This window comes from Eubalaena glacialis, chromosome 19 (genome assembly GCF_028564815.1).
Source record: "Eubalaena glacialis isolate mEubGla1 chromosome 19, mEubGla1.1.hap2.+ XY, whole genome shotgun sequence".
Lineage (NCBI taxonomy): Eukaryota > Metazoa > Chordata > Mammalia > Artiodactyla > Balaenidae > Eubalaena > Eubalaena glacialis.
This window is the reverse complement of record NC_083734.1, coordinates 51,358,104-51,373,999: the sequence shown is the minus strand read 5'-3', so window position 1 is coordinate 51,373,999 and position 15,896 is coordinate 51,358,104. Positions and strand designations below refer to the sequence as shown.

Genomic DNA, 15,896 nt, shown 5'->3' with positions numbered 1-15,896 from the left:
GGAGTGTTACCTGAGTTGTGAGACGGGGTTGCAACGGTCCCAAGCGTGCATCGGGTGCCTCACCTGAGCCCTGGACCTCAGGGGTAGGAAGTGGGTGATGAGGCGGCTTCCCTATAAATGAGATGAGGGAAATGGTTTGTCCTCTGTGTGCACATCACTTGGGTTTCTCTCGTGCTGAATACAAATACTCAAGAAGAAAAGTATGTACCTCTTCAAAACCAAAGTCACTTCTCTTTCAAGAGAACTTGGGGGGTGGACACCTGTGACTTGTACAACACACACCAGCATTTCAGCAGACTTCAGAACACACAGAAGCCTTCCACAGCAGCACATACCCCTTATGCAGCTTCTCAAAGTGGCAGTCATGAGCCATCCATTAAGAGACCCAAAGACATACCCTCTCCGCAGCAGAGAAAAATAAGAAGCAAAAGTTTAAGTATATACACTTGAGGATTATTCTTGTAATCAATGCTTCAGCAGTCTTCTTTGAAAATAGGTATAAACATCTTAGATTAACTTTATCTAAAATTTTTTTTGCAGGGGGAGGGGACTAACTTTGTTTTGCATAACACAGAAACAACCAACTGTAACTTCTCAGTTGCACTGTTCTTGCTATGAACTCTCATCAGATCTTTCACTTTTGAAAATTATTAGTAAGTTAACCATGGCCATGTTAAGTCTTTGTCATCGCCGTGGACAAAAAAAATGTTGTCTGCCATTTCAATAAACAAAGAATGTTGCCTGCCACCAAGGTGTCAGCCACTGCAGCCACCCCAACTGTGCACCCTGAGGGGATTTGGGATGGAGAAAAACTGGATACTGTCCCTACATAGTTAAGATGCATATCAAAGGAATGATTTCAATGGGCCCAAGGTCTTGCATCTTCCCATACGTAGAAAGGCACTAAAATCCTCGAGATGCCTGCTTTTTGTGATTAGCAGTGATCTTTTGATGTCTGGCTACATATATATTGTTTCAGCAAAAACTCCTACATATTCTGTCTCCTCCCTGACCTCTTTGGAACAGTCTCTCAGAGCCATCTGACAGGCTACCTTCCCGGACTACAGTCCTCAGTAATGTTCTTGAATAAAACATAATTCTCAACTTTTAGGTTGTGCATTTTTTCTTCAGCGAACATCTACAAAGAGTTTGTTTACTTTAATGGAAAAAAAAATAAAAGAAAGAAAGAGAAGAAAAAGGAGAGAAAGTTTTACAGTCAGGTCAGCACAGTGGGAAAAGACTGTGCTACAGGCATTGCTTAGACCACCGTGAGGCCATCCCAGTGGACTGACTCAGGATTTCCAGAACTCTAGTCAAGAAGCAGATGGACCGTTGAGACCTCGGAACCAAGACTGAGAGGAACAAGGATTAACCACCTAGGATTGAAGGAACCAATGAGGGACGATGCAGCTGTTGTTGGGAACACTATAGATGTGATTTTAATGTTCTCCTTTCTAGATATGCAAAGAACTCTTTCTTTTTCCCCTTAAGCTGTCTGTAGTCCATACACATTTAGTGGTCTCTGGTTTTGTAAACTGAAATGAAACATTTCTAAGTGGTATCTTGTTCTCCCTGCCTGAGTCCTCCAGAACTCAGAAACTCCTGTTGAGTATTCTTACTTGCCTGGCAATATTGTAATTTGCATAGGTTCAAAGAGAATCTGTCCTTGTTTTTACCAGGTTTTGACTGGAAATGTGGATTATGCAGCCAAGGCCCTGCCTGGGTGGCCAGAGTTGAGAATGATACTCATTTAATCATCAGGACCCATTGCCTGTAAGGATCTGTGGTTGACTTCATGGAGCGATGCTCACAAAGCCCTCCCAGGAAAACTGCCAGGTGCCAGGCTCACAGAGGATTAAGGAAGGTTATCTCCTGGCAGGTCCAGGAACCTCATAATATTTTGGAAACCTCAAGAAAAAAGAAATTTTCTCAAAATCACCAAGCAGGTGAAACATGGTGAGTTCTTGGCTTCCTGGACTCAGGACAACAAACAAGAAGCTTTCAAAAGTCCAATCTGAAATCGTGATGGAAAGTTCCAGCAAAGCAAACTCAAGAAGGCTAACACTGTGAATTAACACTCTTGCTGCGCCTATGGAAACGATCAGGCCAAATGAGACCAGCCTTGTTTTGTGATCAAGAATAGTCTTTGAGATTATTTTTCTCTTTTCCTTTTTTCTTTTGGCCACACTGTGCGACTTGTGGGATCTTAGTTCCCCGATCAGGAATTGAACCCAAGCCCTCAGCAATGAAAGTGCAGAGGCCTAACCATTGGACCGCCAGGGAATTCCCCGAGATTATTTTTTGATCAAAAGCTGAGAAACTGTAGGGAGGGACTTCTCTGGTGGCACGTGGTTAAGAATCCGCCTGCCAAAACAGGGGACACGGGTTCGAGCCCTGGGCCGGGAAGATCCCACATGCCGTGGAGCAACTATGCCTGAGCGCCACAACTCCTGAGCCTGCGCTCCAGAGCCCACAAGCCACAACTACTGAGCCTGCGTGCCACAACTACTGAAGCCTGTGCACCTAGAGCCCGTGCTCTGTATCAAGAGAAGCCACCGCAGTGAGAAGCCTGTGCACTGCAACGAAGAGTAGCCCCCGCTCACTGCAACTAGAGAAAGCCCATGCGCAGCAATGAAGACCCAGTGCAGCCAAAAATAAATAAATTAATTAAACAAAAAGAAACTGTAGGGAAAAAACTGTGTTTCAATGGAAACTGCATTGCCTACTGTACACCCTGAGGAGCTATCAGGTTCTTGCCTCTCATTGTGCCTGAACTACTTTACAACTCTGGAAGTTGACAGACACGCAAACTACACCTTGTCCCTTGGAGTTTTCATGCGCTCCCCCTCTTCCCTTTAGAGAAACCAGTTCTGCCTCCATTTGCAATTCAATTCCTTTACTCCATATAAATTTGTGCTCTTTTGATTTTTCCTTGTAATTGCTTATAACATGTGACTGGTTTCCTCACTGTTTAATAAATAGAAGAAAATTCTAAACACGGGATCATTTTCATATCTGTTCGAGAGCCATATTTTACTTCTTTCTGAAAATTACTTTTTAAAACCTGGTTAAAGAAATATTATTAAATGTTATTAAACATCAGAAAGGACACTGAATAATATGAACCATGATAAGCTATTAACTGTCATGAACACTTCTGCTCTAAGTAACACGGCATGAAAATTGATACAACACAATGGTGAGGAGGAGAAATGGACAGAAATACAAGAGCAGTGCAAGATTTTAACACAAAGATCATGGTTCTTGGCATTTCAAGTTGACGAGTATAAAGAAGTTTAGATAGAATGTTAATAATTATATTTAAGCTGAGGCGTCCCAGCACTGGAGTCTACAGGCTGTTGGGTGGGGCTGGGTCTTGGTGCCAGGGTGGTGGCCTCCAGGAGAGCTCATGCCAGTGGGTGTTCCCTGGTATCTCCGCCACCAGTGTCCTTGTCCCCACAGTGAGCTGCAGCTGCCTCCCACCTCCTCGGAGACCCCCCAAGACCAGCAGGATAGTCTTCGGTATTTTGCTCATTTGTTCATCCATGTGAACATAAAATCCAGTTTGTCCAGCTCCTTGAAAAAAATATGCTGGAATTTTGATCAGTTTGAGAATTGACGTCCTCAAAAAAGTAAACTCTCTGTATTAGTGGACATACTATATCTCTGTTTATCTAGGTCTTCTTTAGCATCTTTAATAAAACTGTAATTTTTTTCCAATAAGAAAAAAATATATTTAACAAGGCTGCTTAATAGAACAGAATCAAAAGTAGACTTCAACTCATGCTTAAAAATAACTGAAGGAATTCTTTTTAAAATAAATTTATTTATTTATTTTTGGCTGAGTTGGGTCTTCGTTGCTGCACGCGGGCTTTCTCTAGTTGCGGCGAGTGGGGGCTACTCTTCGTTGCGGTGCGCGGGCTTCTCATTGTGGTGGCTTCTCTTGTTGCGGAGCACGGGCTCTAGGCGCACAGGCTTCAGTAGTTGTGGCTTGCGGGCTTAGTTGCTCCGCGGCATGTGGGATCTTCCTGGACCAGGGCTCGAACCCACATCCCCTGCATTGGCAGGTGGATTCTTATAACCACTGCGCCACCAGGGAAGCCCACTAAAGGAATTTTGAAACTCTCTCTTGTGAAAATTAACCAAGGGAATCTCACTAAGATGGAGTGGGAGACCAGAAGGGGAGCCCTTATGCATGTCCCACTCACATCAACACAGATCCTAACAGAAGAGACTACCTTGCATCTCCAGACGGAAGTGACACTGCTTTACTGCTGCCTGTGGGAGGAAGATATTCTCCTTGCCTGGCAGCAGCCCAACCAATGAGAGATCATTACAGCTTAGCCAATGAAAAACCACTACACTTTGAACCCCCAGTTTCCTCCAATGGACTCTTTATAACGGCTCCCCACAATGTCCCCTTCTCCTCTATAAAAGAGTTTCCTCTCTTTTGCTTTACCCGACTTGCATGTGGTTCACCATAGCTGTATGCTCTGAACTGCAATTCTTTGCTGCTCCTTAATAAACTCGTTTTGCTGGCAAAAATAACTGTTTTAGGTTAACATTACATGGAGGTCCCACTGAGATCCAGAGCAGACCCCTGACAACCCCAAGGCTGGTGCGCGAACAGGTGTGGTACCAACAGAGCCCACTGAACTCACTGTTTTTCTAGTCACCCCTGGAGTTTGAGGGTAAGTTTTTCTCCTGGATCTGAGCTCCACTCTTTTTCCATTTGGAAGCTCTCTAGGCTTTATCTGGGATCTGTTCAAAGGCTTCATCCTTTTTTGTTAAGGCCTTCTTTTGTCTGTGAGTACTCATTTGGCACTTCAGCCTGACTTGAAATCAGGCTGTCCCTACTGGAACTGTGCTGGCATTTGGTCCAATTCCTTTTGGAACTGGGCTGTTCCTATTTGGAACTGTGCCATTCAGCCTCTGGCCTGATTCCGTTGGGATCAGGCTGTCCCTACTGGAATTGTGCTGCTATTTGGCCTGCAGGCTGTTTAAGAATTACCCCTTTGCTTTAGAGAAAAAAAAAAACCTCTCGAAAATGGGATCCCAGTTATCTAAATGTCTTGAGGGCACCCCACATTCAAGGACCCTGTCTGATTTTATGTTTAAAAACCACAGCCCCTCCTCCTGCACATTTCTACGGGGAAATTTCAGGCTCCCCAAACTTACCTTTCTTAAAACTATATTAGCCATAGCTCTGAAATCATCAAAATTAAACTGGGTGCCTCTTTTGGTTGCTATTTTGAGGCTTCCAAACATTATCAAGAATTTAAAATTGCTTCCCTGCAAATACAATAATTACATTAACTGAGGCAAACAAACAAAGAAAGACAAAATGGCTCTGAGGTCTCATGCTCAACTCCCCCAACTTCTTTGTCCCTGGTGTCATCTTGTTCATCCTCCTACCCCTGCTTCTTTGTCTCAGGCTCTGCCACCCTCTGAACCTATCAGAACCTGCCCTTTAAAGTGAAATATTCTGAGGGTCCAAAGAGACCCCAGATTACTTATGTTCCCTTGAGGAAGGGTGAATTGCCAGACGCAGTTAAAGACTTTCCTAAAGTAACTGAGGGCTCCCGTAGGTTTGCTGGAGAATTTAGCATAGTTATTCAAACCTACCAGTCTGGTTTCTCAGATTTATATCAGTTAGTTTACATGCTTTTTGAGGGGCAAGCCAAACACTGGATGAAATTAGCCCGACGGAAACACCCTGGAGGGGATTTAGAAAAACAAACCCCTAGCTTCTGGCAAGAGGTCAGAACGCGCTGAAAACCTCCACCACCAATTACAGTCGTCTTTCCTAAGCCTGTTGATGGGAACAAAATTCAGGTTTTCACACAAAAATCTGATGAACCTGTTCATGACTATTATAATTGACTTCACATTGTTTTTAAAGAAAATTCTGGTCTTCCTTCAGATGTTGAAACCACTCAGATACCCCTTATCTCCATACTTATGAATGGGCTGAACCAGGATCTTTCTCTTTTTCTCTTTTAAAAGGACAAGGGTGGAATGGGAAATTATGTCCACTCTAGATTTAGTTAACTTGGCAAATTAGCTCACTCAAATCCTAGATGAGTCACCTAAAAGAAAGACCACTAAATTCTTAATCTTCAACTCCCGAAAATGAAGGCCCCTTAACGAAACCCAAAACCTTCTAGTTTCTGCTATTACTGTAAAGAGCCAGGACACTGGAAAGACCGTTACAAGTTTAAGCATTTCGGGCATCTTCAGCCCTCTAACCAGCCTTTCCAATATCCTCTTAACTCCCAATGAGGGGCTCCAAGGAATGACAGAGGCTCTCCCAATCCTCTCCTTGAATCAGCTTGGAGAAACCACTCTCCAGATTGGGAACGAATCTCTCTTTTTCCTTACAGACACCAGACCACACTCTCAGCGCTCAGCCTCACTGCTAGAAAGGAGCCCCTGCCTCAAAATACTAAAATGGTCCAAATAGTGGGGGATCTCTAATGAACCTCAACAGGGTCCTGTTCTGAACCTATTCCCTTTTGCTTAGACCCTTTAAGAGATACACACCCTCTTCTCCTTAGCTCCTCCGTCCTTATTCATTTAATAGGCTGAGACTTCTTGGAAAAGTATCATGCCCGAACTTCTTTCTTCCAAAAGGGAGAAATAGTTCTAAAATTTGACAGTCGCCATCAAAATAGCCAACCAGGTGAATTAAATGACCCTTTGACATCTTTTATTTGCTCTGTCTCCAACGGTTCTGGAACTGATTCTGGAAACACTGATCATTTGTCCCTATTGAATCAGCTACCACCCTCCTTATGGGCAAACTCTCCAATTGGTATTGGCAAAATCCACAGTGTACCTCCCATCAAGATTCAAACAGATCCCTCAAAACCTCTCCCCAAGTAAAAAAGCCCTTCAAGGTATAAAGTCCATAATAGAAGACTTTGAGGCTCATGGCCTCATTATCCCCTGCAGTAGTTCCTGTGGTACTCCTATTTCACCTGTGAGAAAACCCAAGTTTCCTCTCTTGTTTTACTGGACTTACATGTGGTTCACCATAGCTGCATGTCCTAAATGGCAATTCTTTGCTGTTCCCAAATAAACCCATTTTGCTGGAAAAATAACTGGCCATTTTTTTGTTTTAGGTGAACACTCCTAATCTAACTTGAGTGAAATAGAAAACCTGAGCCCATAGGGGCATAACATCTGGCAACTAATCACCCTGATAATATTATCCCTCAAAATCCGTGGGACATGGCCAAAGTGATACTCAGATGGGAAGTTCACACCTTAAAAAATGCAATTACTGGCCTTCCCTGATGGCACAGTGGTTAAGAATCCGCCTGCCAATGCAGGGGACACGGGTTCGAGCCCTGGTCCGAGAAGATCCCACATGCCGCAGAGCAACTAAGCCCGTGAGCCACAACTACTGAGCCTGCGCTCTAGAGCCCACGAGCCACAACTACTGAGCCCGCGTGCCACAACTACTGAAGCCTGCGCGCCTAGAGCCTGTGCTCCTCAACAAGAGAAGCCACCTCAATGAGAAGCCCGCACACCACAACGAAGAGTAGCCCCCGCTCGTTGCAACTAGAGAAAGACCGCACACAGCAATGAAGACCCAATGCAGCTAAAAATAAATAAATAAATAAATAAATGTATATATATAAAAAAATGCAATTACTAAACAAGAAAGAATGAAATAAATGTTTAAGAAATTAGGGAAAGTACAATAAAATAAACCTAAGGAAAGGAATGAATAAAGATGAAATGGAAACTTCTGGTAAAGACACAGGAATCTACTCATTGGCTCCAAGCAGTCACCTTTGAGGAAACCCCCTGGAAGGTAGCAGAGAAATTTTAAAACACACACACACACACGCACGTAAATAAACACATCTAACATGCTCCAGAAGAGATTAAAAAGAAATAGGAAGAAGTGGTATTTAAAGAAACAATGGGTGAATGGATAAAGAAGATGTGGCACATATATACAGTGGAATATTACTCAGCCATAAAAAGAAACAAAATTGAGTTATTTGTAGTGAGGTGGATGGACCCAGAGACTGTCATACAGAGTGAAGTAAATCAGAAAGAGAAAAAAAAAATACCGTATGCTAACACACATATATGGAATCTAAAAAAAAAAAATGGTTCTGGAGAACCTAGGGGCAGGACAAGAATAAAGATGCAGACGTAGAGAATGGACTTGAGGACATGGGGAGGGGGAAGGGTAAGCTGGGACGAAGTGAGAGAGTGGCACTGACATATATACACTACCAAATGTAAAACAGATAGCTAGTGGGAAGCAGCCGCATAGCACAGGGAGATCAGCTCAGTGCTTTGTGACCACCTAGAGGGGTGGGATAGGGAGGGTGGGAGGGAGACACAAGAGGGAGGAGATACGGGGATGTATGTAAATGTATAGCTGATTCACTTTGTTATGCAGAAACTAACACAAGATAGTAAAGCAATTATACTCCAATAAAGATGTTAAAAAAAAAAAAAAAGAAAAGAAACAATGGGGACTTCCCTGATGGTGCAGTGGTTAAGAATCCACCTGCCAATGCAGGGGACACAGGTTCGAGCCCTGGTCTGGGAAGATCCCACATGCCGCGGAGCAACTAAGCCCGTGTGCCACAACTACTGAGCCTGCGCTCTAGAGCCCACCAGCCACAACTACTGAGCCCCCGTGCCACAACTACTGAAGCCCGTGCGCCTAGAGCCCGTGCTCTGCAACAAAGAGAAGCCACTGCAATGAGAAGCCCACGCACCGCAACGAAGAGTAGCCCCCGCTCGCCACAACTAGAGAAAGCCCGCACGCAGCAACGAAGACCCAACACAGCCAAAAATAAATAAATAGATTTATTTAAAAAAAAAGAAACAATGGCTGAGAATTTTAAAGAATGGAAAAAAAAAAACCAAACCCAACCAACCACAAGTCTTAAGATTTAAAAAACATCCTGATTCCAGAGCAGGTAAAATTAAAGCAAAGCAACTCTCACATAGACACAGGATGGTAAAACAGGAGCACAAATGGATTAGAGGAAAAAAATCTGAGAGCAGCCAGAGAGGAAAGGGAGGCCACCCACGAGGAAGGGGCTTGTACTAATGCTGGCTTCTCAGAAGATAGCAGGGTATTGTCTTTTTTTTTTTTTTTAGTTTATTTATTTTTGGCTACGTTGGGTCTTCGTTGCTGCGCGCGGGCTTTCTCTAGTTGTGGCAAGCGGGTCTACTCTTGGTTGCAGTGCGCGGGCTTCTTACTGCAGTGTCTTCTCTTGTTGTGGGGCACGGGCTCTAGGCGCGCGGGCTCAGTAGTTGTGGTGCACGGGCTTAGTTGCTCCGCGGCATGTGGGATCTTCCCGGCCCAGGGCTCGAACCCGTGTCCCCTGCATTGGCAGGCGGATTCTTTTTTCTTATTTATTTATTTATTTTATTTATTAATTTTTGGCTGCGTTGGGTCTTCGTTGCTACGTGCAGGCTTTCTCTAGTTGCAGCGAGTGGGGCTACTCTTCGTTGCGTCGCGCGGGCTTCTCATTGTGGTGGCTTCTCTTGTTGCCGAGCAAAGGCTCTAGGCACGCGGGCTTAAGTAGTTGTGGCTTGCGGGCTCTAGAGTGCAGGCTCAGTAGTTGTGGTGCACGGGCTTAGTTGCTCTGCGGCACGTGGGATCTTCCCGGACCAGGGCTCGAACCCATGTCCCCTGCATTGGCAGGTGGATTCTTAACCACTGCGCCACCAGGGAAGTTGCTATTGTCTTTAAAAAAGTTGTAAGAAAATGCTAATCAGAGGTCTCTTTCCAGCTACGCCATCGCTCTAGAAAGTGGTCAAAATAAAATCATTTTATGAAGACAAAGAGTTTATTGCCCACAGGCTCTTCTTGAAGGAAAGACTAGATCCCTGAATGTTAGTTCCTTTCCCTCCCAGGCCCTCAGAAGAGATGCATGAAATCATGCACTACCCAGGGCTCCCGAGGGTCCTAGAGAAGCAGAGTGTGGCAGGTTGCTGACAGCGAGGGGCAAACATGCCAAGAGTTCATAAAATGTGACTGAAAATCACTGCTTCTAAATTAATATCATTTACAGTAGGATTGGAGATCCTTATGCATTATCATAATTAATTAACTAAATGTAAAGAGGTATTTTACTATTTATGTAAGTGTGCCCAATAAACAGCATTGGGTCAGCCAGCTAACCACTTAAGAAAAAATAAAGGTAGATCCCTAATTTGTTCTTTTTTTTTACTAAATCATTTCTAGATGAATCAAAAATTCAGCAGGAAGAAAGTTGGGGGAAGGGACAAAAGAAATTCAGCAGGAAAACTACATGATAATGAGATACAAATGGCCAAAACACACACACACACAGAAATGTAAATACAAATTAAAACCATGAACTATTTTTACCTAACTAAATTGGCAAAAACCATTTTCTAATGAATTGTTAGTTTCTGTGAAGCTGTGGTCAAATAGGCACTTTACTGTTGTAAAAATGCCTGAGACGCGCTTTGGTGGGGGGTAGGGGCGGACTGGGGGCACGACCATGCCCTCCTGCGAGGCTGGCTACAGCATGACTGCCGAGCCACAGGACAGACATGTGATTCTGGCGTGGAGTCTCCTCCCAGCAGGGCCAGCGAGGGAATGAGTGCAGAGCGAGGCGGGGGCCACGTGGAGTTCCAACGTGAGGGTGCATGTGACAGTGCGAACACACACCCCAACAGACAGGCGCCAAAATGCAGATGAGTTCTAGTCAGAAATTTGTGCTTTCCAGTATGTTAACAATTTCTCAGCATTCATTTATATTTTTATAGTGAGCAAACAGCCTTTTCATAATCAGAATAAAAGAAGATCTTTTAAGAAGTGCTGGCTATGGGACTTCCCTGGTGGCGCAGTGGTTAAGAATCTGCCTGCCAATACAGGGGACACGGGTTCGAGCCCTGGTCCGGGAAGATCCCACATGCCACGGAGCAACTAAACCCGTGCGCCACAACTACTGGGCCTGCGCTCTAGAGCCCACCAGCCACAACTACTGAGCCCGCGTGCCACAACTACTGAAGCCTGCGCGCCTAGAGCCCGTGCTCCACAACAAGAGGAGCCACCGCAATGAGAAGCCCGCGCACCACAACGAAGAGTAGCCCCCGCTCACCGAAACTAGAGAAAGCCCGCACAGCAACAAAGACCCAACGCAGCCAAAAAAAAAAAAAAAATTAATAATAAATAAATTAATTTAAAAAAAAAGAAATGCTGGCTATCAAAGGCTACATACTGTATGATTCCAACTCTATGACATTCTGGAAAAGGCTAAACCATGGAGACAGTGAAAAGATGAGTGGTTGTCAGAAGTTAGGAGGGAGGGAGGATGACCAGGTGGAGCACAGAGGGTCCAAACCCACAGAACATACACCACCAAGGTGAACCCTGATGTAAACTACGGACTCTGGCTGACGCTGTGTCAAAGCAGTTTCACTGATTACGACAAATGTACCATCTAGAGTGGATGTGGATGACGAGGGAGGAGTGCGTGTGCGGGGTCAGGGAGTGTGTGGGAAAGCTGTGTCTTCTGCTCAGTTTTGCTGTGAACCTAAAACTACCCCCCCAAAATAAAGTCTTTCAAAACTGTTAGATGTTAAGATCCTTAGAACCAACACTTTAAGGAATCCTAGCTGTATACTATAGACTAGGAAAACATCATGTGCAGTTCCAATTTCTGGCAAAAGCTGAATTGGCAGCAGGAGGAAGAACAAAGTAGGAGAGAGGTGGGCCAAGTTGAAGTCCACTCAGTTTGGCTGCATGACCTGCCCTTTTCTGGCCCTCCACCGTGCAGGCCTGCTCAGGCTGTGCTGGCATCCATCATGGTCTTGGCCTCACCCACAGCAGATGGTGTGACGGCCTCTCAGAAGTGAGGGGTGAGCACTCAGAGCTGGGCTGACAGGAGTGCAAACGGGGACGGGGCACCTGGGGACAGGTGACTCCCCAGCACTGCCACCCACCCACTCGTCTGGAGAAGAGGTGGGGGAGTGAAGGGCTGAATCAAGGGCCGCCTGGGCACCTCTGGGCCACACGCCCAACCATGCGCGTCTGCCTGTCTGTAAATGCGGATCTGAAGGCCCGGACCTGAGAGGGAGGGACGTGGCTGGCGCAGGAGCCTGACCCCAGGCCGCGGAGGATGCAGGATGAAGCCAGGGCCAGTGAAGGGGCTGCTCTGCTAGCTCCCTGCGGGGATGAGGTCCCTTCCCAGAGGCAGACAGGCGAGGACAAGCCTTGGGGCAGGGGCAGGTGTACCCACCCTGGGGTCGACCCTGCCTGGTGGCGCTGAAACCAGAGGGAGCCAGAGTGGGTGTGGCTCTGCCTTGGCTGTACCGTCTCACATTTTCAATATTGTCAAGTGATGATAAGATACTTCTGTCACAGCTGGTCATTCTGCACCACTTAATGATCCGCAGCCACATGACTGATGACCCGGATAAATCATCTTTGTAAAAAAATGCAGACAGACCAGTCTTGCTCACAGCCTTTGCTGTCTCCCTATGTGGGAGAGTAGAAACCTACCATCGCACGGTGTTGGGGGAGGGTGGCCTTCCCAAAAGGGAACCAACGGAGTGTGCTGGACATTCTTACAAACCACCAGTGACACAGACGTTCACAGAGCAAACCCCAAACCCTTCACCCCTCTCTCCTCACTCCACTGTCCTCCTCAAAGTGCGGGATGTGCTTCCTTGCGGTCCGCCCTGTATGCGCATGCGTGCACACACACACTCTGTGTGTTCACCTGGGGCTCCAAGCACACTGCTCGGCGGGCGGCTCCTCTCACAGGCTGACGCGTCTGGGCTGGCACACACAGCGTGTGGTCAGTAGGCCGAGCTGGTCCTTTCAGTGTCCAGGCCCGCGAGAAAAGGACACAAAGTGAGGATACGCGTTAGGACGTTAGGAGCTTTGAAGTAATTTGGAAGGGCCACATTTTTATTGTACTTGACAAAAGAATCATCCACAGCGGACTGGAGCTGAATGGGGAAAGCGGGCTGTCTGTCCCTCTTGTTTGAGAAGCGCTGTGCGGAGATGGCGCCTGGTGGGGATGCGGGCGCCCTTCGTTCTCTTGAGGGCTGAGCAGCATCCAAGTTCCGACTCCGATGTCCCAAGGAGGAACACCTGGACCTTCCCGATTACTTTCTTACTGTAATAAAAACGCTGTCAAAAATATCCTTGTATGTACATCTTTTTCAGATCTGTGAGAAAATCTGTTAAAAGGATCTCTAGGGGAAGAGTAGCTTATTCAAAGGGTATGAACATTAAAAAATTTGAGAGATGCAGCCAAACTGCCCTCCAAAAAGGCTTCACCAGTGAAGGTTCCCGCAGAGGCAGGGTGTCCCCCACACTCTCTTGGACAATGAGGGTGGGACTTTTTAGTCTGGGCATGAACTTGATGCTGACTTGCCCTCCTCAGACTCCTGCAGAGGCGCGTGGCGTCCATACCCTTGTCAGTTCTGTGGATTTTCTCCTGGACGTGCCATCCAGCATTTTGCCTGTGATCTGCAGATGCCCATTTTGGGTACTGATTCTTTTTACCTGTCAGGTATGTTGCAAACATTTCCCCAGTCTGTTGTCTTTTATCTTTGCTTACGATGTCTTTTCCTTAGAGATATACTAAGATGTAATGAGGGACTTCCCTGGTGGCACAGTGGTTAAGAATCCGCCTGCCAATGCAGGGGACACAGGTTTGAGCCCTGGCCCAGGAACATCCCACATGCCGCGGAGCAACTAAGCCTATGTGCCACAACTACTGAGCCTGCGCTCTAGAGCCCGTGAGCCACAACTACTGAGCCCGCGTGCCACAACTACTGAAGCCCACACGCCTAGAGTCTGTGCTCCGCAACAAGAGAAGCCACCGCAATGAGAAGCCCGCGCACCGCAACGAAGAGCAGCCCCCGCTAGCTGCAACTAGAGAAAGCCCGTGCACAGCAATGAAGACCCAACACAGCCAAAAATATAAAAAATAAATTAAAAAAAAAGATGTAATGACATCAAATCTGTTGATTTTTGACTTTTCCATGTCTACGTGGTTTTAAACTTTTTAAGGGGAGCCTTCCTCATGCTTGGGATTGTTGCAAAGATGCACTGAGTCAATGTGTGCATAGCCAATGGGCGAAGGGCAGTTGGAGCTGAATGCCACATCTCTGCACATACGGAAGTCTTAGAAAATGAAGGAGATACAAGCACAGATGCAGAAGAAAGTAGAGAGTTATGGGCCACTATGTGCCACTCTACAGTAGTACTTTAAAGGCTAGGAACTCTGGATAGATTTCCAGCAAAATGTAAATGTCCAAAATTGATCCAAGAAGAGGCAGAAAATCCATACAGACAAATCACCAGAGAAGAAAATGAAAGGTAGTTAAAAGTATACCACTAATGAAAACACCAGGCATGTAAAGTTCTACTGCTGAGTTCACTCCAACTTTCAGAGAAGGCTGCAAACTTGGTCACTAGGGATTTGTGGCTTTCTCTGATACTGGGAGGCACAGGGAGCAGGCCTGGGGAGAGGAGTTCAGTCAGATTTGGGCCTGGCGATGGAGGGTCTGCACCGATCAGGGGCTCCTCTACTAGATGGATGGGTGATGGATGAGTGATGGATGGATGGGTGGGTGGGTGGGTGGATGGATGGGTGGGTAGATAGATGGGTGAATGGGTGGGTGGATGATGGATGGATAGGTAGGTTTATGACTCAAATATCTGGCCATGAGGCCAGCTGATTATAGGAAGCCACAATGAGGGGGAAAGACAAGTTCACTGGAATAAAAGGTCAGAGGGAGAGGGAGGCATGGCTGTGATCAAAAAGGTCTGGGGCCTCAAGGGCTGGGAGAGGGAACCCCGGCAGTGGCAGGGCTTGGCACAGAGGCCAAGGTTAAGGAGCAGGAAGGTTCAGATGTGGGAGGGAATGGGGTAGAATTAAGAAATGGAGCCATAAGTGCTGAAGGTCGTAAAATGACAGGGGTGTGAGGAGGGTAGCATGAGTAGATGGCATGGCCTTTAAAAGAAATGGGGTTTTTAGTGAACTTGGCAGAAGATGGTCTAGAAGTGCCCCTGAGGAACAAGTAAAGCCAATCTTTCCCCCTCGACCTGTGAAACAGGAGGACCGAACAGAAGGAGGGCTTCATCAAGCGGGTCCTGAGAGATGGAGCCAGTTCCCTGCGAAAGATGCCCACTCCTGCTGTTTGCACACTGATGGTATCTAGAAATACACTGAGCGCTGCTCACCCTTCTTCTTTCGGGGGTGGGTTCTTAGAAGGAAAAAGCCTCTGAGGTAAGTCTCTCCCAAGTCCCCTATGTGCAAAGGCGGATGTTTACAGCAGTCTCAAAATATGACAGGGGCTAATTTTACAGTAAGGTTTGGTTTACCTCTGCATCTCAGGTGCCTGGCACACAGCAGCCACTCAGCAAGATGTCTGTTGAAAACACAAGTGACCTGTCTGCTCCTCCTTAGATTTTCTGGGGTCTCTCGCACCCTCTCCCCTTAGCTCTGCTGTTTCCTAGGTTCTCCCAAGTCCCACTTCCAATCGCTCGGTAATTTCAGGAGGCTAAATACCAATGTATTAAAAGCTACTATTATCGTACACACAGCTCAGTGCTAGGAAGAGACCGGGGATGGATGTTCCGCCCGACCTCCTTCCCCTTCAGTGGGAAGTGCTTTCTGGGCACTGAAGTGGTTGGGGGTGAGGAGGACTCTTGAGGGAAGCCAAGACTCTAGTTAGCCAAGAGGAAGCATTTTGCAGACACCCCATGGCTCCGAGCTCCTTAGAGGCACACTGGGGTGCTCTGCTTCCAACAGGAAACACAAGCCTGGGGCCTTGCTCCTCAAGGAGGTGAGCCGTCATTGAGAGAGGGGATGGCTTCGTTTCAAGTCGACAACAGGGTAGAATCCCAAAGCTCCCAG

General features: G+C 46.5%; 1 protein-coding gene across 7 annotated transcripts in view; it reads right to left on the bottom strand.

The window, feature by feature from the left end:
• Nucleotides 1-15,896, bottom strand: part of CCDC57 (coiled-coil domain containing 57) — a 110,692-nt gene that overhangs the window by 37,234 nt on the left and 57,562 nt on the right. For all 7 annotated transcript variants that reach the window (XM_061175578.1, XM_061175582.1, XM_061175579.1 and 4 more), the window contains one exon: nt 11-111. In XM_061175578.1, coding sequence (XP_061031561.1) covers nt 11-111 — 101 coding nt within the window. The remainder of the gene's footprint in view (nt 1-10; nt 112-15,896) is intronic.